The sequence below is a fragment of the Pinus tabuliformis genome, chromosome 9 (genome assembly GCF_031772625.1).
Source record: "Pinus tabuliformis cultivar Carrire ecotype Pingquan chromosome 9, CPIR1, whole genome shotgun sequence".
NCBI classification, from domain to species: domain Eukaryota; kingdom Viridiplantae; phylum Streptophyta; class Pinopsida; order Pinales; family Pinaceae; genus Pinus; species Pinus tabuliformis.
Window position 1 is genome coordinate 878,695,256 of NC_142307.1, and position 24,021 is coordinate 878,719,276.

The window sequence follows — 24,021 nt, forward strand, 5'->3', positions numbered from 1 at the left end:
GCTACTAACTTCTTGTTTTGTTCTAAAATGAGCTCCAAAATGGGCAATCACAACTTTGCCTTTGTACAACCATGCTCTTTTGCCCTCATCCCTTGTTGCTCTAACCTTTGACATTTCCTACCTTCTTTCCTCTTGTTGTCTAATAGTTAAATCTTCATTTAGAAAAAAGAAAGAGCCCATTAAGAGTTGCTTCTTGCTTAGAATAATTTGTTTGTCACCCATGCTTAACATGTTGATTTTATGGGCCTAGATTTCTCACCACTAATCTTAACCACCCTCCAAACTTGGTAGATTTGTTCCTGTGAAGACAACTTGCCTTTTAAAAAGTCCCTTGCAAGATCAAGAATACATTCATTTTTCCCATAATCTTTCACACCTTTAATAATTACTTTGTGCTCTGACTTGCTTTTCTTTGATTTTTCTATCTTTCATGTTGTCCTTGTAAAACCTCTTTTCTTACTTTTCACTTCATCCCTGTTTTCGTTGAAGAAGCAATTTTCACTTTGCCTAGATGATTTGCTTAACTCTTGTGTGGTGACAATGTATGATGATGAATGAATTTCATTCCATATAACTTGAATAGACTCAATGATTAAAAACATATGTTTCTACCTAAAAAATTACAAATTCAAAAACAAAAAAGTAAATTATGTATACCTCCCACCGAGAAAAAGAAAAAGTAATAAAGGGTTGATTACCTGACTGATTAGAGCCAGCTACGTAGAGTCCAAAATAAATGCTTATTAAAAAGTCGTCGTTCGCTTGTCGCCTGTCGCTATTCTTCTTCCTCTTCTTCAAATGGTCAAAGTTCCTGCCTGTGGCAGTTCCCGTTCCCAAAATCCTTTAACGACAAGAAATCAAAGCTTTACCAGGAGCGATTGAAACGGGCTGGAACTCGGGCTCCGGGCACAGAGTTTCGTGTGTACACGGCGGCCGCTGCTGCTTTGGAATGCGGTGGTGTAGAGAATTATGGTGCTAATGCACACCCTCAAAACCGAGTCCGCACTCAAGAAATCGATACTACCCGACTCACAGCGTTACTCAAACCAAATGCGGCGCAGCGCTACTCTATTTATGCACAATGCACATGAAAGACATAGTCATGACAATGCGATCATGGTCTTATTACGGAGTGGACAACGTATCCTACTCCTATAAGAATCTGCACATGGTTCCAACTCCCACTGATCCAATGACAAATTCAATCTGCGAGTGGTTCCAACTCCCACTGATTCACTGTTTCTGGTTCCGTGTTTTGTTTTGAAGATTTACAATTTTGCCCATCCCCACAAGAATTGTATTTGCTGTTTTCAAAGCTGGAATTTCTATGGTCTGCCCAACATTGTTGGCATTAATATGCACAAGCTCCTCATTAATAGTTGTGACCTCCTGGAGCTTGGAAGAGACAAGGTAAAAGCAGTGCAGCCAATAAAGTATTTATAGTTTACTGGTAGACCACTGATTGTTAGGGATTGTGACTGCTCAATTCAGAAAAACCCCGAATGTAACTTTCTTGATAAATGTACAAGAACGACAAGGGTTCGGTATGTAAATGGAAGGAGAGTGGTCAGGCGGAGCTCCGGATCAACGAATCCTGTGTATATACTAGATTTGAAGGCCAGTTTCAATTTCATTCGCCCCTCCTCTCTGCCCTAGACGCCCCTGGACGCAAGCACGAGAATAGAACTTACACCTGGCCGTCAGCCAAAATGGACTTCTGCTGCCTTCTCCTCCTCACTACTCTCCGGATTTCGGTCTCTCAGGGGATACCCCCATACCATGTCCATTGCAGGCAGAAGACGGGTTCGAGCATGCAGTGAGGAGAGTCGAACGCCCTTAAGAGATGTCAAAGGAGATAGTTGGCATTCACTATTTGTAACTAAACCTTATTGCATGGTTGATCTGAAAGAAAATCACATCGAATCCGAAAAGTAAGGAATCCTTTCCAAAACAACTGATTTTGGACAACGGGTTGGAGAGGAGTTTCGAACGATTCGACGTCCTTAAAAGATTGCTTAATGGTCACGTTGCCCCTTTACAAAAGATTATAAATTAAACTTGGAATAAATACTGAATATAAAATTAACCATCGCGGACCCCTGAACCCATCCTCCGAACGCAAGGTGGAATCAATGGCGGCCGAGAAGTTTATCGTGCTGGTGCTTTTGCTTGGATTTGTTGCCCTCGGTACAGTATAAGCTCCCTTTTCTCTTGACAGTTCAATCAATGAGAACGAGAAATGGGAATTGCATTTACCGGATTAAGTAACTGTATTTTTATGCCATTGTGATTTATGTCAACCAAAAAAATTCTTCTGTAATTAATTGTTTAATAGCAATCAGACCAGGTCCGTGCTGTACTCTTACGAAGTCTTGGATACTGGTGTCCCTAAGATTGCATTCGATGAAATATCATCGGTATAGGACGGGATTTGAGCATTTGGGTTAGAGCTTGGTAAATTGTAATTGCTTATTACTGATCATGGTTTCGAATCTCGTAAGTCATTTCAGCTCTTCACATACAAGACAGTCCCCAGTGCTCAATACTGTTACATAGGCAAGTTGTCATTCCTACCCCAATTCTTTGGGCAATTAGCTTGCAATATGCGGATCCTAGGTTTTGCCCTCACAGGAAATCTGTCATGGTTATCAAATGCTGATTGTTTGTTTAGGCTGTCATTTTAGCAGCCTTCCCATTTTACAGTGAGAATTCGTAACCACTTACACATGGAGACCAATTCTTAATAAAAAGACGAAACTAGGGTCTTCTACGCGGTACCCACTATGATTAGCTTGTGATGTAATCCAACACACTGACATATTCTCCGGTGTAGATAATGTTTGAGATGTAATCCAGGGTTGGTCGTGCTCGTTTCATTTCTTGGAAATTTTTTCCCTGCCGTTATAGCCCAGATGATTGCTGCACGGCGCGTCCTGGAAATTTAGTAGCCCCTCACAACAGAATTTTAGAAGCTTCATAGCAGGATATCCTGAATTGCTTGTTATGGGCTACTGACGTCCAGATAAACTCTTATGGTGGGAATTAAATTCTCTGTTGGAAATCTGATATGTTGATTTAAGATTAAAGTGCCTGGCACGCCTGGTCGATAGTTGAAATAGGTCATTAGTCTATAGAGTCCAATATGGAAGTCCTTGGACAGTCTTGAATTTTGTTTTTGGTAACTGTATGCATGTATTTTCGGATAACTTCTAAGTATGTGAGAAATCTCCGGATAATTGTGTTTAAGAAGTATCAGAATCCTCAAACTGGATGTAATTTCCTCTTGAAGTAGTAGTATCAATGCATATATTTTTTCTGTTACTGCAAAAGATGTGGGTGGTAGGTTGAAGTTTTGAACTGTATATTCCCATTTGTATTTTTACCACTATAGCTAGAAGAAAAAGTGGATCATCATTGGATGCTAAACAAACTGTCACCACCTAAGAAGTTACGTTGGCAACTAGGTCTTGTGATATTTGAAAATTTGCTGAGCTCGGAGTTCAGGAGAAATAAAATATTGCCAACACAGAATGTTAAAATGCCTTCCCTAAATTAAAAAAAAATACAGTTTTATAAAAAAACTTACAGATTTATCAGCACTCCGTAAATTCATGCCACCTAAAATTTGTTTGTGATCAAGATACGACCCTTTAAAAGATTCCTTATTAGTAAAATTCATTTAACATAGCAGTCACCTAAAAATGAATACATATTGTGATTAGAAGGTCTGATAGACCAAGTTGGTTTGAAAGGAAATTTGTTCATTTGTTGTTGATGGCCAGGGGCTTCTTCTGTTGCTTTGCCTTTTCTGATTTAGCCATATTCATTTTCTTTTCAATGAAGCAGAGTTGGTGATTGAGGAGAAAAAATGTGCTTTAGGGAAAAGGGAGTTACTCATTGCTGAGAGGGATATTATTAGAAGAGAACTCCAAAGATATTACATCTAGAGAAGTCCAAAGATATAAGAGAGAAAAATATCTTAGCCATATTATCTTTTCTAATTTAGTCATAATTCTTTTATTTTTCAATCTTGCAGAGTTGTTGATTGAGGAGAAAAACTCCGCTTTAAAGAAAAAGGAGTTGCTCATTGTTGAAAATGAGAAATTATTAGAAGTGAAGTCCAAAGATGTTATCGTATTGCAGAATGAGATCGATACAATTCAGGTGACAAAACCTGTTTAGCATAAATGAAACTTCTGTGTACGATTGTTGTGCATGACACATGTTCATGAAATTTATATATTTGAACTATTCATGCTTTGGTGTTCTACAGTCTACACGATATTTTCCAAGCAATATTTAAAATCAGTTAATCATGATTTTTTTTTTCTTCTTTTAGTAGGGAGCCTATAATACCATTACCCCATGATTGCCAACACCATTGTTTTTCTGGGTATGTCGGGGATTGCAATCAAAGCACATTCCAAAAATTTCTTGTGTTCATTTAAGCAATAATAATAGGCTGTAGTTATCCTCTTTAAAGGGCTAAGAAAATATGCCAAAATCCCTTTTGCCTCTGGTAGGGGTCACGCTAATACAGAGTAGCTATCCTTGTAAAGGCCCAATAATTTGTATCATTCTCCTCTTCATCATATGTGGAAGTTTGTTAGATGATGAAGAAGTTTCCCACAAGCATAGATTTTGGTATACAAGCGAGTGTTAGCTAACAAGCACAGGTTGGTCCTGGTCTATATATTATATTGACTTACCATGGTTCGATTCTAAATCATGATCTATAATTATCGGGCACACAGCCATTTTGATGAAGACTAAGAGGAAACAAAAAGAGGTTAGGAAGGTTCATATGAAATTGACACCCCATTAGAGGCGCTGGTTAAAATCGCAGCACATTACTAGGACCTTGTATTGGGGTGGTGTACTCCAATTGCATGTTGGTCAAGATGGTGCCCAGATAAGTTGAATAGTATAAGTTCCTACTTAGCTACTCCTTTTATCATGTGTATTTTTTTATCTCTTTTATTTATTATTAGAAATTATGAGGTTTTTTTTCTCCTTTATCATTTGTTTATTTATTTGCATATTTTTTCTTTCATATTAGAATTTATGAAGTTTTTGTTTCCTGTTTATTTTTGTGTCATTTGTTTTCTATGCTTGTCTGTCACACATGCATTTATGAATAGTCAGTGTTTTAGTGTTTGTGTGTGAAAGTTTGCGCTTAGTTACATGTATGGGTACAGGACTACCATTTTGAAAATCATAGGTTGTTGGCTATAGGGTGCATTTTAAACTATATCTTTACACCAACTAGTATGAACCATAGTTTTAAAATCTGGCCTGGTTTGAACTGGAACTGGTGTGGAACTGGTGTGGGGATAGAACTGATCAGACCCTCATGGCAAGACTAATCAGTAGAACTAAGCTTACATTATGCATCATTGTGAATGGATGTGTCAAAAACAACTCCATTATAAACCAGAGGAAAGAAACCCTAAGACATGGGAAATGAAGTGGAAAGTGGTTAAATAAGTAATGTTAGAAGGGAGCCTAACAAAAGAACAAATCTAATCAAAAAATTGAAGCCATAATAAAACATCATAGAAGTGTAGCTAGATCATACGAGTGTTTTGTAGTTTTAGTTGTGCTAAACAATTAGACACCACTAATATTTTCTAGACATGGCAGCGTTTCATCAAATTATAATATTTTGTGTACTCTCTCTAAAATGATACGAATGGACTCCTTAAAATGACCAGAAGTTCACTTTGCCTAACTCTTTGATAGCTTATAAACCTCTAAACGATGGATTGTTTATGACTTTCTTTGGTGCACTTATGTTCCATAATCCATTATGTTTAGTATGCGTTGTATATATGCCATTTTGATATCGATATTTCCTTATTCAATATCATATTTACCCACAATAACAACGTATGAAAATCAATATTTATGGCATTATGAGAATAAACTATTTGTGAAACTTTTGGCTTACATATATAAATGTTGACTTATCAATATTTATGACATTTTTGAGGGTCAACCATTTATGAAACTTGGCCTATGTATATTAAGGTTGACTTGTATTAATTTTTTATTTCAAAATCACACAACTAAATCTTGTCAAAAACCCAACAAAATCAAAGTAGGGAGTCAACATAGGGAGTCATCTTTGTGACTCATCAAACTTGACACCAAACTCCACAATAGCTTGGCTTGTTAAAGATACTTGAGATATTCAAAATTTCATAAGAAAAGATCAAGGATTTTCCATTTCATGCAAATCCATTTAAATTTATGGCACAACATAGACATAAGTTTTAGTATTGTTTTTTATGGTAAGCATGGAATTCTTTTATATAATAGTAAACATTACATATTTACATGTCAAGCCAAAATTTCAATTTGGGAAGCCTGTTTGGAAGTAATGATCAAATTGTTATGGCTTAAGGTTGTTATTGTTTTGGTCCCTGCCATTATTGAGAAAAGTTCCATGACATTGAACTAATTGACCCTTAGCCTTAATAGCATAAAATCAACTATGATACCTATGTTAATGTTTGTAGCTTGGGCAGGTACTTCTACACCAGCCTAAGTGTCTAGACATGCAGAAGTTGCCCAAAGTCTCCTTAGGACACTTGCTCAAGTATGAGTAAGTTGCTGTTGTAACTTAGCCTAACTTAGGAAAATCACAATTAATTATGGTGGCTATTGAACTAAAGAAAATATGGAAACGTAAAGTATTTACTTTAGTGATTATGTCTTAATTTCAACTGTTGATCTCAAGTGAGGCGAGATCTATTTTCATCCATCAATCACTTTGAAGATTTGGGTTAGGGATTTAGCTCAATGTACAGTTATAAAGCAAGGCTAAGTAGAGGAGAAAGGCACACCATATAATGGCACAAGCCATTGAGAGAGGTATTTTTTCAAGTGAGGAGTGAGATACTCAAGTGTGCTGGGTCCGAGAAAAGTGTAGGGGTACAACATTGGAGATCCAAATCAGCCAAGCAGATCAAGGATAGATCTAGGCTTTGATCAATTGGATTAGATCTAGGGTATGTTGTAACTGTAAATTTCTCAATTAGGCCATTATCCTAGGATGGAAGCCCAAGCATGTTTTGATTAAGATTTAATGAAGAATTGTTGATTGGGCATGATTTGTATGTGTCACATGTGATTAAAGATTGCTTGTAATTTTTCTTTTGCTAAATATTTTGTTAAGAACCTAGTTGTGGATTTATTTCGTAGATTTGTGACAAATTTGCTAGGAACTAATTGATGAGTGCTAGGTTCAAGAAATTAACGTGGTATCAAAGTGTAAACTTTAAAGCCGATCTCAAGGGGCTAGGTTTGGTCGCAACAATATCTGGTAGCAAAGAAATGTTTCAGACTGAGAACTAGAAGGCCGTAAGTTGTACGACGGTCAAGGTGAAGAAAAAAAGTTCGTACATGCTAGAAAAATTATACAGGAGTCGAGGCATGATAAATGTCAAATTAAAAAATTAATTATAATAATAAAAGGAAGGAATTGACAGTTGAGGTCCTAGGGTAGTGGAGATCGATATCGTGGGCTATCAGAGTTGTTCTAGGATCTACAGTCCAGAAACAAGAACTGACAGAAGGTTCTGAAGGCCAGTAGGCCATGTTGAACAGTGTCAACAGAGTCAATGCACAAGATGGGTCAAGGGGTGTGGGCCAGTTGTCACACGGGGTAGTTGGAAGCAGTTGCATAGTCCATAGTTGCAGATCTTTGTTTGCACGTTGAACAGTGTTAACAAAGTCAATGCTCAAGTTGGGTCAAGGGGTGTGGGCCAAATGTCACACGAGGCAATTGGAAGCAGGTGCATAGTCCGTAGTTACAGATCTTTGTTAGCCTACAAAGACAAGTTGACACAGTTGAGGGGGACGACAAATAAGTCGAAAGAATTGGGCATTAGATAGAGAGGTAGAACTTAGAAGCCGAGAGTGATCGGTGGCTAGCAGTTGGCACAACCGCTAGCCAACCAAGACAATGAAGAGCGGTTAGGGGGCATTAAAGTCAACAAATTGGCACACAACAGGGGGTTCTGCGAGGTGAACAGAGTGTTGGAACAAGTAAATGAGGCAAGGGTCGAGGTTGTGGGTAAGGAGCCAACCTTTTGCCAAGACAGGTCGACAACCACCAGCTTGAAGAGAATGGAAGAGTAGTCGTTGACAGACATAGAGAAGGTGTTAGGATGACAACAAGACCCACACCATCAAAGTTGTAATTGTTAAGAATAGGTTCATAGATTGGTTGCTGGGCGTGAGGGACAACGATTGAGTAGGCAATGAGGTGATTTTAGTACAACATAGATTCAAAGGTGTGCTAGTGCGAGAAGACAATAAAACAACCACAAGAGGTCAGAGTTGTAGAAACAAAAGTGTCAGAAATAGGCAATAGTTGTAGTGGCAACATATTTCATATTCAGGTGCCTAAAGGACCAGGTGGATTTTTTTGTTGAGATCTGGTTAAGATGAGTTTAATGGGTCTTCGGTTTGAAGACAGGTTGGACAAAGCCTCAAATTTCCTCCCTTCAAAGGTTAGGCTCACCATGGTTCTTAAGGAAAACAATCTATGGGAGATTGTTGATAAGGTGATCATGGACCTGGTAGATGCTAAGGAAAAGGACGCCCTAGCTAAGAGGGAGATAAAGGCACAAAGGGTACTCTTAGATGCAGTGAAGGACCATCTAATCCCTCACTTGTTTGAGAAAAAGTCAACGAATGAGATGTTCGATGCTTTGGTGGGTTTATCCCAGAGCAAGACTGTTTATAGGAAAATGGTGTTGCACCCTAGCTAAGAGGGAGATAAAGGACAAAGTGTACTCTTAGATGCAGTGAAGGACCATCTGATCCCTCACTTGTACGAGAAGAAGTCGGCCAATGAGATGTTCGATGCTTTGGTGGGTTTATACCTAAGCAAGACCGTTAATAGGAAAATGGTGTTACGCCCTAGCTAAGAGGGAGATAAAGGCACAAAGGGTACTCTTAGATGCAGTGAAGGACCATCTAATCCCTCACTTGTTCGAGAAGAAATCAACCAATGAGATGTTCGATGCTTTGGTGGGTTTATAACAGAGTAAGACCGCTGATAGGAAAATGGTGTTAAGGAGAAGATTTGGTCTACGCAGATGACTAGATATGACACAATGGCAAATTACATGATGGAAATCACTTAGATCTGTGATTAGCTTGCAACAAGGAGGGAAAGTTGGACGATGCAGAGTTAGTAAATGTGGCGCTGAATGGATTCCTAGAGACATGGAATCTATTTGTTAAAGGAGTCTGTGCTTGAAAGAACTAGCCTTCATTCCAGAGGCTATGGGATGATTGTATCCAGGGGGATGAGGGTGTTGTCAAAGGCCAAGGCCAACAATTAGGAAGATGATGAGGATGTGGCTCTTGTCAGTAAGACAGTGAAGATTAGGGGAAAAGGTTTGGGTGGGGGTGAGGAGTTAGCCTCATAATCAAAGAAGAAAAAGGGCATGACTAAAGTAAAGTGCTTTGTCTGTCTTAAGACAAGACACTATGCTTCATAGTGTCTAGAGAAGAAGAAGGCAAGAAAAGGTACATAAACAATTGTAGCTGCATCGATAGAAGCTCAGATGGAAGAGTTTTCTAGGAAGGTGAGACAAAATTCTCACTTGTCTCCTACCTTCCCTCATGCACCTTACTAGTTGGTGCGTGGTTGCTAGATAGTGGAGCCACATGACATATGATAGGAGCACGAGAGTTGTTTGATAGCTTGACAGAGTGGGAATCGAAATTGCATGTGGAATTCGGTGTTGATACCTGTTAGGCCAAGGAATGACTCCCGAATGTGATTGCTTTGATGAGAATAGAGTTATATAACATACATGGACAACCTTTCGTTTTCATCTTCCAAGGTTGGTTCCTATTCTAACTGTTGAAAAATGTGTAACTAGGTTCGGTCTTCATAAGTATGAAATGTATTTTTGATTCTTGTAAATTATGAAATAAAAGAAAATTATTATTATTGTTTTTGGAGCATGGGTTTCATGGTCAAGGTATTTTATTTTATAGATCAAGCGCCCTTTGAGTGCTTCTAGAATTTGTCCTAGGTCAAGAAGTCAAAAGAGTCATTTTCATAAGTTGAAGACCTCACTAGGCACATTGTAACTTGTAAAGAAAAATATTTTTGTCTTTAAAAGTGTCAAAATACCCTCTAAGACCAAGTTGTCCTGGCAGCTAGCAAGTCGTCCTAAAGGAAGAGCCACATCCACTCTTGAAGAAGCCTATATATAGAAGAGGACTCGTCCTCCTTGAAGTCACTCACTCATCTCTCATTGTGAAGGAGAAGAAGAACGAAGCAGTTTTGTGTTTGGGCTATCTTCTCTCTCACACGTGCTAGAGAAGACTAGGGTTTCTGCCTAGACGTAGGGCATCCTTCTACAAGTTCGATCTTGGTGGAAAGGAGGCAAAGAGGTCAAGCGAAGGCTACCAAGGGTCTCTCTCAAGCTCCAGAAGTCAGGGAAAGGTAAGCGAAGGTCAGAGGAGGGCTCTAGGAGAAGATCGAAGTTCCTACGTGTAGCAGCAACAGTTTCTAGGGGCTGAAATTTCAGATCTACAGTAGGAGGCCGAAAATCTTGTAGCAAAAGCTCGAGAAGGTGCTACTAGAAGGGATTTGACTGGGTTTGACTAGATCGAAGTTGGCACATCACTCAAAGAGGTTGGTCTTGGTCTTGGAGGGTATTGGTCTCAGTCTTAAGGTCTTGGAATTCGTCAATTGAAGAATCTATAAGGAAGAGAAGAGATTTAAGGGTTTTCCTCTCAAGAGGAGAGGTTTTGCCCTGGCTTGCAGCCTATATACTGTGTCATTGTGCTTTTTGTTTTGGTAGATGTTTGATGCTTCACACATATAATAATAAGGAACAAAGTTAATAAGTAAAAAGGAACCACAATCAAGTAAAGAGAATTAATCATAATCATTGCCCTATTGAATTCTCAACACTAACTACTCATAATCCTTTTATTTACATATTTATAAGACTTTCCCCCAATCCTTGAGGATTAGGTATCTAACTTCCCCCCCTTAATCCAAAGGGGTGTTAGTGAGTCTAAGCATCATTCTGAGTTTTACAAACTTTTCGGTTTCAAGTGCTTTGGTGAAGATGTCTGCAAATTGCTCATTTGTGGAACAATGTCTTAGATGAATAGTCTTGGCCTCTACATGATACTTTGTGTTCATATGTTTGGTTTGATCACAGAATTTGGGAATAGAGTTATATAACATATGTGGCAACCTTTGATTTTCATCTTCCAAGGTCGATTCCCATTCTAACTTCTCATAATTCTTTTATTTACATATTTATAAGACTTTAAACCAATCCCTGAGGATTAGGTATCTAACATTCGCCCCCTTAATCCGAAGGGGTGTTTGTGTGTCTAAGCATCATTCTTAGTTTTTCAAACTTTTTGGTTCCAAGTGCTTTGGTAAATATGTCTTCAAATTGCTCATTTGTGGAACAATGTATTAGATGAATAGTCTTGGCCTCTACATGATACTTTGTGTTCATATGTTTGGTTTGATCATGAAATTTGGGATTCTTGGCCAAGTTAGTTGCGGAAGTGTTGTCAATTAGAAGGGACGTAGAGTTTGCTTGTTTCTCCTACAAGTTTTTAAGAATTTTTTGAGCTACACAATCCTTTGTTGCTTCTGCAACTACCACACACTCTGCCTTTGTCGTGGAATTTGTTGGAACTGACTGTTTGCGTGACCTCCATGAGACCATTCCTGATCCAAGACACAAAAAAATATTATTAAGAAATTACACATGGAAAATCTCAACAATACACACAATAAAACCAGTAGGACCATGAGGAGACAACCAAACAAAAAGACACAAAGTTTATCCTGGAAAACCCCAAACTATGGGAAAAGCCCAACAACCTTTTCTTAGAGAAATTTGTCCAATTCAACACGAAATACATTTTGAATTTTCCAGTCAAAATAAAGACAAATTGACCAGTAAACAAACCCAGGTCAAACCTGGTCAAACTGCCCTTTATTAGCTTGAGAAATTCAGTTTGTTGTACCACATAGATTTTGGTTTGCCTTAGAGAATTTAATTCGCCTTAGATTTCATCCTTCCATTTGGCCTCACATTTTGTCCTTTTTCTACCTTAGATTTCGTCTTCTTTTTGCCTCAAATCACGCCTCAGACTTATCCTTGTTGTGATCTGAATTCTACCTAATGGGGGAGGTTGAATGGCCTTTATATAATGATCAAAGGAGCCTGAATGGACACGTCCCTTGGGCTGGACTGACTTGGAGCCAACCTTACATTTTGGAGGAAAAATCTAAGTTTCAAAATTTGATTTTTCTATCTTTTAAAGCCAACTTGAAATACAATTTATATTTGTAATTTATTTTGGAGGGCTAAAAATAGCTACGAAGACCGACCATAACTACAAAATTCAACACTCCCTCTTAGCTAGGGAGGTATTCATAATGACTTCCTCAGATGTTCTCTTGTTGAAAATTTCTCTATTCCAAGAAAAGGTTGAATGAGCTCAGCTATGTTGATGAATCCATCCACCTCATGTTCAACACCAGAACCATGAGGAAAGCATCCCTACATTAGCATCAAAGGAGGAACTAGTCACCCACTAGTCCTAGGGTCACCAACTCAACAAGTCGTCACTTGGAGACATGTTAGGAACCCCACTTGACCCATGGTGAAAGTCGGGGCCCATTTACCATTCTCACATGTCACATGTGATAAATGGTAAATACCTGCCCAATGCTATGAGGCACAAGCTCAACCCACTGGCCAAACCCCATGGCAATATGATAAACAATCCATGATTGGGGGGGTAATATATGCCTTTATGCTTACTGAGCCAATCTCCTTAGCCAAACTCCATGGTTTCCAAGTCAAACCCCATGACCAAGGGAGCAATCCAGGATTTGATGCTCACTGGGCCAATCTCTCCAACCATAAACCATGGTTTCCCGGTCAAACCCCATGACCTAAGAGAGAAATCCAGACCCATAGTTGCTACAACATCAACACTCCCTTTAACCAAGGGAAACATTCTGAATCACTCCAAGCTTGTCCCAAAAATAATGCAACTTCATCTAGGGACAAAGGCTTCGTGCGAATGTCAGCGACCATCTCGATCATAAAAATGCATAGGAGCCTCAATGCTCCACATGCTTTGATCTGTCACCACGACTGTCTCCACACTTGATCAAATAATCCTAAAGCTACCCTGCTTCACAACTTACCAAGCAAACTTCAATATACTTTCTTTTAGTAGTGTTGTTAGCTTCTTGCTCGTCATAGCAGATCCCCAAATTGAATCTATGAATCCTAGTAGTTGCACTCAACACATGCCTTGGCTCAATCATAAATTGCACTGGAACTACTTTTTGGTTATCCTGACAATCCTGGTTGCTCCCTCTATCATGGAGGCAATTCTTTCTTCCACTGCTGCTCCCTTTGACACATGAGTCCTTCAAATTTGCTGGCTAACCTACTTCTTTTGAACTAGGAGCCTTTTTCAGCATGATTTGAGATATCAATACGATTTCTCCCTCTTGAACATGAATCATTCTAGGGAGAATCCTTTTGTCACACACTTTGCTTTGTTCTTCCAATACTTCAATCTGCTGCCAGAGCCTTGCCAACTTTCACAATGTACCTACAATCCTCACTAGGAGGTCATGGAAGAACGATTACAACCCAGCAAAAGAGACAAAGACAAGAGGCTAACTAATAGTAAAACAACAACAATAATAATCAAGGAAGAGAGATATAAGATACTTATCTTTTGAGGATTGAGGGGAATTTTTCAGCTCCCTCTTGATCCTTGCCATCTTGTAGAAATTATCCATCTGCAAAACTCTTCATCCTTTTCATCATCAGTATGTTGCTTTCCTTTCCTTCTTAACTTAGGGTTTTTCGTGTAGTGGAATCATCGATCTAGGTCTAGTTCTAGGGTTTGGACTTTGCTCAAACCGTTTAGTCAATTTTAGCAATGAAAAGCAGTTTCTCATAAATTTTTTTCACTAAAAGTATGCCAAACTAGTTCAACACTTTCTTGATAGATCTAGGTCTGAAATCCTCCATATTTGAGTATGATGCAAATATTTAGACCAAGATACAAATCTTCAAGGAGGGAATGATATTCTAATGTCCTCTATAGCATCATACATGAGAACTTGTTCCAACAATGAGCAAGGTCCAGACTTCGTTCATAGTCAATAGCAAATTCTGTCCACAAATCTTGTTCATATAGATGGTTGCTCTCAGACCTTTCAAATTAAGTAGCTCTATTTCTTCGAGACTATTATAGTAAGGACAATCTTTAATTTTGGAAATGACTTAGCCTTTCAAGTATCTTGGCCTCTTTAAAATCATTGCAATAGCAATAATAATTTTTCCTCGTTCTTAAATTTTTTTTTGGTCTCCAACACTGATGAGGAACTCGACCTCTTTTGCATTGTGAATGCCCTTTTTCCAAAACTGAACTATATCTCTTAACAGATCAAGGCACTTGAGCCAAGTAGATTCAATGTTCAATGAGTCTCAACAAGTGACCTTAAAAGTATCTTCTTTAGATTTAACAGTGTTAATAATGAAGCTTCTCAAAGGTTGAATAACTTCTTCAAAGGATTATAATGGCAACAAATTGTCTTCTTGGCTTAGGCAGGCCTATACTTTTCAATGACAATACTACTTGCATATGTTCATTCCAATGTCCTTCTTAAATCCCTCTGGTTCGAAGAGGAACTTCCTTGGTGGATCAATTAGAGATGTATCCTTGATTCAATCACATTTCTAAAACTCTGCCATATAAATAATGACACCAAATACAATCATAGTATAATTCAAGGCTTATTTTGCATACTTGAATGGAAACCATTATTTAGTCATATAAGATATTTCCATAGAGGCTAAAATCTCTGCAACAACACTTTTTCTTTTGAATTCATATCAAAAGAAATATTCCTTTTGAAATACCAAGACAACTTGCTTGCTATAGATCAACAAGTGTATCTTCTACATCCATCGTGATGACCCCGAGTAAGTGTACATTACATCTTATCACATGCTTTCTAGATTACTGTATCTCACATGGGACTCACACTATGTCTTTGATTGTAATAACATATACGACGTCTTGTGCTTGCATCATATGTTTCCTTTGTGATTGTAATAACTTTGGATTAATGTATGTTGACTTTCTTGCTTGTGTTGGCTCTTATCTTACACAAATAGGTGAAGGCACTCATTCGGCTTGCAATATCTCATAGTATAAGTGTCCTTCAATATTTATGCAAGCGTTTCTTCAAGGACTTCACTCATCTAATGTATATCTTCAGTAAGGCAACTGTTATAAAGCTTTGACCCAATCCTTCCTAAACTTGATGTGGTGAAACCAGTGTTCCACAGGGACACGTCCCCTCACCTGGGAATTGCGATTCCTCGCTCCCTTGCACTTCGGGGCATGGGGTCATTTCCCCATGCTCCCAAAAACAGGATATGCATGAAAACTCCAAAGGGGGTCATTTCCTCCCAAAAAAGGAAACGTTTCCTTCGTTTCCCAAAAAGTCAAGGTCAAATAATTTTAATAAAGTCAAATTTTAATAATTTTAATGGCTTCTCATACAACTGCTTTCCCAACTGAGGTGCTGAGTTTGGTTGCGAAAAAGTTTAAATCTAACTTGTAGTATCAATTTTCATTTATCAAATTTGAGATCACATATTATAATCGTTACTTTTGTAGTATAACATTAGAGTTTATAACGGTGTTGAGTGTTCACCCGAAACCTCAGACACCTAAGTGATCACACAATATTCCAGGAATGCTCACTGTTATATTAATAACTGTGAATATCTACAGGAGTGTCGGGTGATCTTCAAAAAGAATTTTGGGAGGAAAAATGGCTCTGAGCATGTGTGCAGTTTTGATCTTGCAACCTCTGCATGACCACGGTTAAGCCTCGCCGCTTAAGTGCAACTTGACAGACTATTCACTGTTCCCCATCCGTCTCTACGCATCCTGTGGCGGTTGCATAACATGGGGGCTTGAGCGCATCTTCTGCTGGGATAGGCATCTGTCAGACCCAACATCCTCTCACAGGTCAGCTGCATCACTATCGGAGGCTGAGATGGATGACGAGCTTGTGGACTTTTCGGAGGACCCCTATGAATCTACATCCATCTGGACTGAGCCTCCACATCACTCAGTAGCTATGGATCCACCAGAGGCGGACAACATACCAACTTCCCTGGTCGGCGCTTCTAGGGTTTCCCCGGTATATTCCCTTGAAAACCCTAAACCTTTTGGTTTGGTCTCCGTTTGGGCGGTTGGTCAAGTGTCTGTGGGAACCCCGTTTCACTGCTACCCTAAAGACCCCTTTCTCTTTAGTCTACCGAGTTACCCTACTCCATCCTCTTCCTCGATTCACTTTCTAGAATCCTGCCTTGACCTACATCCTCCTGGGACCTCTACTGTTGATCTGGGACCCTCTAAGGTTTACACCTTGGTGTCATCTGCTCATCCCTTGCTGCCATTACATCCCCCTCTGTACCTGTACCTCCCTCCTCAGGTTGTTTCGAAGGAGGCCCCATTCCTCAACCTGATAGCCCTATTGAAGCTGCCAGGGGTCAGTACATCCTTTGAAGCTCCTTCCACTGAGGCAGTTAGCTCAGAACCTGCAGTTCACAAGCGCGGTGTGAAAAAATCCAAGTGTATCAAGGTTAGCAACAAGGGGAGTCCTAGTGGGACGGGTTCGTGGAAGGAATTATACTGCTCCCCGTCTGCAGAAATGGATTACAGAGATTTGGGGCCAAATAATGGAGGTGTTACCGTCGATTGCAACAATGTCAAAGGGCTGGTTCGCTCTCCAATTTCACAAACCTGAACATGTCGATTGGGTCCTCACTAAATTTTGGCATATTGAATTGGTACCTGTGTTACTTAAACAAATGAAGTCCCCTATTCAATCTTGATCGGGAACAACTAGGTGCAGGCCCCATTTGGGTCAGGTTGACAGGATTACCTCTGCATCTATGGTCGGAGGACATATTCAAGCACATTGGAAATACCCTGGGGACTTACCTCGACCATGAAAAATATTTCATTGAGACAGGGAAGATGGCATTTGCTCGTATCCTGGTACACCTTGACACCGTGAAGGTCTGGGGGAGAACATGACGATATAATGGAGGAATACCACCAGATTGCAAATTTTGGATTATGCAGGAGTACGATTCCGATGTCGGCGATGCCACAAAGTTGGCCATCTCTACAAAGAGTGTCCTCTGCTTGCTAAGGACCTCCCTCCTCTTATAACTCTGGTTGATACTGGTAAGGCCAGGCAATCTCCTCAAAAGGAACAATAGTCGATGAAGGAGGGGCCATTGAAATCAAAATCGATCGTGGTTCATCAAAGGAGATTGGCTGCTGCGACACAACTGCCTTCGCCAAGGGTCACCAGGGCGCGCTCTGTTGTTGCCGGATATCCTCTGGGTACTGACTCCTCTCTTCAACTCTCTGTTCCTTTTATTTCGATTGAATCATCTGTATCTTCACTAACTATTCCCAGGGTTGTTTTTCAATCTGGATGCAATCTTACTCCTTTATCCTGCTCCTCGACTGCTTCCCTTGATGTATTCTCTATCCCTCCTCCTTCCATCCCCGCTTTCCCCCCCCCTCCCCCCCCCCCCCCCCATCAAGGCGTCCTCTGAAGCACATTCTAGCCATCATCATAACCTGCGATCTCTTGACAAGCCAATCTCATCTTCTGTCATCTCCCTTCCCAAATACATTTGTAACAGGTTTATGTCTACACAATTTTGCACATTTTTAGCCAAGGAAAAGGACCCAACAGTTTCAACTTTTAGGGACTTAGGATAAATTTCGGCTAAATTAGATTGTTAGTAAAAGGTGGGGGCCACCCACGTGGGAATTCGACTAGGCCATTCGAATGGCTTGGAGGGAATTCGAATAGCTGATTGGAGGGGCCCACATGAAGCAAGGAAGGCCCATGAAGTCATAAGGAGGAGGAGGTTCTCATTTGGGTTCATTCATTCAACCTTGTACATCGAATTTACTGGACTGTTTGCTCAAGCTACATAGCTGAGTCAACTAGCTGCTTAGCCACGAATCTGTCAAGCGGGGGATTCAACCTTACCTTCAGGGGACTTCGAGTGCCATCCTAGGAAGGCAGTTCCACAAGCATTTCCAGGAGTTCCGGGGAGTATCTACAACACAACCACACAACTACATTCAGGAAGTGTGTATTTCTGGGTCACAGTGAGAACACACAGAGGGAGATAGAGCCACCTTGGATCAGCCAATTGCCAGAGGAGCCAAGGAACTTGAAGGACAGTATTGGGCCACATTTAGTGAGAGTTTTGGAGCCAGAGAAGCCAACAACCCAACAACTCGAATTCCAGACCTGGGAGACAGCGTAGAGGGCCAGTTCAACAATTTTGTGGGTCTTGAGGATAAGAGATACAACCCGGAAACTCATCCGGGAAGTCAAGAGATTTGTAGGAGGGATCATCTCAGAGTTTTGGGGCACTTTCTAGGAGGTTTTACAGCCTTAATCTAGCACGTCGAGTTTTGCAATTGCAGCTGAGGTTGGGCTCCTTGGGGGTCGAATTTCAGAAGTTTGAACCAACTCAATTCCTTCGTGGGTTTTTCTGGGTTTAGGCCAAGGAGTAAGGAGCTACAATATCATAATTTTTTGAGCACGGGAAGCAGTGATTCCAGCCCTTCGAAGTCAGCAGATAGAGCAGTTTTTGGGTAGCGCAATTCATGTTTGGTGCAGTTGCTGTAGCAACCTTTAGTTCAACATTTGTTCATCTGGGTTTTGTCATGCTTGTCCATTAAGACAAGCCCAAGTGCACCGTTCTATTTGTCCATTGAGACAAGCCCAGGTGCACCATTCTATTTACTATTGTATTTTGATCCTGAAGAAGTAATAAATTGGCTCAACAGTTCTCTATTTCCAGTGTTTCCATGGGTGCTTAATGTCTATTTCGTTTTTCTGGTTGCTGGATTGTTTGCATGCTTTACATATCACTTATATTCCTGTTTAGGAACATTACAGTGGTATCAGAGCCTAGGTCTTGGCTCAACTGTGGGGATTTTCTCCTATGAGAGAAGGGGACCAGCGAAACATCACATACAGAAGGCAGAGGTATTGAAGTAGAGAAAGAGAGCTGGAGATCACTCCAGACACGGAGGACACGGGGAAAGCAGTGGCAATAGAGGAGGATATGGTGGAACCCAAGAGTAGGGAGGAGATGGCTTTGGACAGCCTCTTGAAGGCTCTGAATGATTTAGCGAAGGGCCAGAAAGAGATGTTGGAGGAGATAAAGATGCAGAATAGAGAGAGAACCACCCCTAGAGGGTCTTTATTTGGGGAAACTTCTGGAGCCTCCCAACAATTCAATCACCCCTCACCAACAACACAACCCCCATCAGCAAGTGGGCCAACTCGAGCCACACTGCCCTCTTTCGTACTCGTGGCATAGATCAAACCAACAGGGGGTGAAGACCCGACATAGATGGGAGAACATTTTAGAGAGTGGCAGTCTATGGGTGCAGGCTTCAGGGAAGCACTCTCTTTCAGATATTTCTGCAAGATCAAGCAGAATGAGAAGAGCAAAGGCTATGGAGGACAGGGCAGGCAGAGCGATGAGCTGCAGAGGGCCATAGGGAGGATGTACTTCCCTACATTCGATGGCACAACCAAGTGCACTGCTAGGGCTTGGGTTGTGAAGATGGACACTTATTTCCAGCTCAACTGGATGACAGAGCTGGAAGCCATCAAGATGGTCACGTTGCACATGGAGGGGGAAGCCCATCACTGGTGGTTTCATGGCTTGGCCACCCTGGGGCATGCCAATGTGGCTTCTTATGAGGATTTCACCAGGAGGGTGGTGGAACGTTTTGACCAGAGGGATCTGGAGGCCCATTTCAGGGAGTTGACCCAACTGCGCCAGACAGGCAACCCAGAGCAGTATATTTCAGAGTTTCTGCTAGTGTCAGTGATGGTTCCAGACCTATCAGAGGCTCGGAGGGTATATACTTTCATTGAGGGCTTACTTGAACCCCTGCGTGGACTGGTGAAGTCATGCAGACCCTCCACGTTGCAGGAGGCAATTATGTGCACTAGAGATCTATAGGGGGCCATCCCCAAGACTAGAGCGCCTTTTCTTGCATGGACCCCTTTCCCACAGAAGGGGCATGACACTAGACCCCCACCTCAGAGAACCACCCAAGGACGGGGGTAGCTGGATGATGAGACATGGAAGGACCTCAGGAGGAGGAAGTTGTGCTTCACTTGCCGGGAGCCTTGGGCACTAGGCCATCGGTGCACTGCTGGCAAAGCACATTATATTGAAGTCTTTTCAGACAGTGGCCACAAGGACGAGTTAGAGCAGGAGTGTGGTGTGGGAGATGGTGAGAGTCGGACAGATAGGGGACCACCACCACCACCTCTAGAGGGAGGGTCATTCTTTGCCCCATCTGGGGGAGTCCTTGCTTCTTTATGCGGGGTCCCCAAATTCTTGACATTGAGGATCAGAGGCACTATACAGGGATAGGGGGTGTCGGTCTTAGTTGACAGTGGGGCTACTCACAACTTCATAGATGCCCAGTTGGTTTAGAGGAGGGGCCTCACCACGACTGATTTTTAGGGCTTTTCAGTCCTAGTACCAGGTGACTGTAGCATGGAGCGCACTCGGTATGTGCCAGACACCAATGTGGTGATGGGTGTCCAGTGGCTATACTCCCTTGGGCAAGTCACTACTGATTGGAAGAAATTGGAGATGGAGTTCATCAGGTTGGATGGCAAATCAATAGTTCTCAGAGGCATGCATTCATATCCACCCCAGATAGTCTCAACACATAGGATGGAGGCAGATCTGCGACATGGGTACATAACATGGGAAGTGGAGTTGAGGGTTTCGGAGGTTGGGGGACAGGTCCAACCACCACCACTAGACATACAGGCCTTGTTGGACAGATACGCAGTGGTGTTTGGGGATATTCCACCAGGGCAGCTACCAGACAGGGGATTCAAGCACACTATTGAGTTGGAGCCGAGTGTGCAGGCGGTGATCACCACCCCTTATAAGCATCCTAAGACCTATAAGGATGAGATTGAGAGGGCCATCAAAGAGCTGTTGGCATTGGGCGATTTCAGGCCAAGTTCCAGTCCCTTCGCTTCTTCAGTATTGTTGGTGAAGAAGGATGGAACCTTACGCATGTGCATTGACTACTGGGCCCTCAACCAGAAGACGTTGAGGAACCGATACCCCATCCCCTGTATAGATGAGTTGATGCATGAACTTAGAGGAGCCAAGTACTTCTCTAAGATCGATCTCCGTTTAGGGTACCACCAAATCAGGGTGAGGGATTAGGACATCCCCAAGACAACTTTCTAGTGCCATTGTGGGCACTTCGAGTTCCTGGTCATGCCATTTGGGCTGACCAATGCTCCAGTTACCTTCTAGTCGTGTATGAACCATGTCTTTCGGAGGCAGTTGAGGAGATTTGTGTTGGTTTTCTTCGATGATATTTTGATTTACAGAAGGACTTGGGAGGAGCATCTCCAACACTTGGAGGAGGTGTTGCGTATTCTGGAGGAGCAACAGTTTTATGCCAAACTATCCAAGTGCGAGTTTGGCCTAACAGAGATGCTCTACTTAGGGCATATCATTGGTGCAGATGGGGTGAAGGTCCATGAGGAGAAGATACGAGCGATACGTGACTGGCTAGTACCCAGAGATGTGACAACACTAAGGGGTTTCTTGGGTATCTGCACTTATCATAGGAAGTTTGTCAAGGGGTTTTCATAGTTGGCAGCACCCTTGATCGATTTGACCAAGAGGGGGGCTTTCACATGGACTGATGGGGCACATACAACCTTTGATCGCGTCAAGAAAGTGATGAGCAGTTGTCCGGTTTTAGCACTTCTAGATTTTTCCCAGCCCTTCATCGTGGAGTGTGATGCATCTGGGGAGGGAGTTGGAGCAGTTCTATCACAGGATGGGCACCCCATTGCTTTCGAGAGTCAAAATCTCTTACCACATGAGCGGTCATATTCTATATATGACAAAGAGATGCTGGCCATCATGCATGCATTGGCCAAATTTCGACAGTGTTTGGTGGGCAACAGGTTTCGGGTGAAGACTTATCACAACAGTCTTTGTCACTTCATGGGGCAACAGGGCCTCAACGACAGACAACAGAGATGGGTCAGCAAGGTGCAAGCCTATGACTTCGATATAGAGTATGTGCGGGGAAAGCACAATGTGGTGGCCGATGCTCTATCACAGAGACTCGCAGGTCTATCACTCATGAGCATCTGCCATGATTGGAAGGCCCGGCTATTGGTGGAATACTCCAAGGATAGGAGGGCATGCGAGATCTTGGAGGGTACCCACGCAGATGAGGGTTACCGAGTGATGGAAGAGGTCATCTACTACAAGGGGCACATATTTCTGGTGCTCAACTTGCAGTTGACGAAGAGAGTGATCTAGGCAGCACATGATTCGCCATTGTCAGGGCATCAGGGATTTCAGAAAACATACATGGTGGTTAGCGAGAGATTCACATGGAAGGGCCTCAAGGGGGACGTGCTGAAGTACATACAAGAGTGTGAGGCATGTTAACAGAACAAGGGGGAGTTGATTCACCCTGCAAGATTGCTACAGGCGCTTCCCATCCCCGAGGGGAAATGGGAAAGCATATCCATGGATTTCATCACGGGGCTCCCCACATTGCAGGGCAAGGACTACATTTATGTAGTGGTCGACTGGTTGACCAAGTATGCCCACTTTTTCACCATCCCCACCAGGTATTTAGCTGCACAGGTTGCAGAGCTATTCTTTAGGGAGATCTTTTGACTACATGGGCTTCCTAAGAACATTGTGAGTGATAGGGATAGCAGGTTCATGGGAGGCTTTTGGAAGGAGCTTTTCAGGTTGGTCGGTATGGAGCTCACTCCTAGCACGAGCTACCACCCCCACACAGATGGCCAGATAGAGTGAGTTAATCAGTGGCAGGAGGGGTATCTGAGGAACTACGTGACGGGATAGCAGAGGGCTTGGATCCGATGGCTACATTTGGGCGAGTACTGCTACAACACCACCCATCACATGTCCATCAATATGATTCCTTTCCGTGCCTTGTATGGATATGATGCATTATCTTTTGCTGATGTTGTTTTTGGAGACAGATGGGCAGCAAAGGCCAAAGATTGGATCCAAGAGAGCCAATACATCCTCAAGGCTCTCAAGGATAACTTGGTGACAACACAGAACCAACAAAAGGTGTACATAGATCGGCATCGGACAGAGAGACATTTCGAGGAGGGGGATTTGGTGTACCTTCGGTTATAGCCGTACAGGCAGTGCACTTTGAAGCAAAAGGGGGCTGAGAAGCTACAACCTTGCTTCTATGGGGTGTCATACCCTGTGATCAGGCAAGTTGGAGAGGTGGCCTATGAGCTGGAGTTGCCTCCGGGGAGCAGGATTCACAATATATTTTATGTCTCGTGCCTTAAAAAGGTGCTGGGGCAACAGGTGACAACAACAATAGAGTTATTCCCACTGGATGATGAGGGCCACTTGGTTTTGGAGCCTGAGACCATCCTAGAGAGGAGGGAGAGGAAGCTGAGGAGCAGGACCATCAGGGAGTTCTTGGTACGCTGGAAGAACTTGCCGGATGAGGATGCCACCTAGGAGGGTGAGCACATTTTGGAGCACCTAGCTCTGAAGTTGCGTGAGGGAAAACAACATTTGGGAGGGGAGGACTGTCATGTCCCTTCCCAAATACATTTGTAACAGGTTTATGTCTACACAATTTTGCACATTTTTGGCCAAGGAAAAGGACCCAATAGTTTCGCCTTAGGGACTTAGGATAAATTTCGGCTAAACTAGATTGCTAGTGGAAGGTGGGAGCCACCCACATAGGAATTCCAACTAGGCCATTTGAATGGCTTGGAGGGAATTCGAATAGCTGATTAGAGGGGCCTACATGAGGCAA

General features: G+C 42.0%; 1 protein-coding gene across 4 annotated transcripts in view; it reads left to right on the forward strand.

The window, feature by feature from the left end:
* The first annotated feature begins 800 nt into the window (after positions 1–800).
* LOC149151589 (uncharacterized) overlaps positions 801–24,021 on the forward strand; it is a 269,299-nt gene continuing 246,078 nt past the window's right edge. Inside the window, exons 1-2 of one of the 4 annotated variants that reach the window (XM_089441418.1) lie at positions 1,419–2,187; positions 4,037–4,164. In XM_089441418.1, coding sequence (XP_089297544.1) covers positions 2,133–2,187; positions 4,037–4,164 — 183 coding nt within the window. In that variant the 5' untranslated portion in view covers positions 1,419–2,132. The other 3 variants (XM_089441417.1, XM_089441416.1, XM_089441419.1) reach the window with 3 other exon arrangements.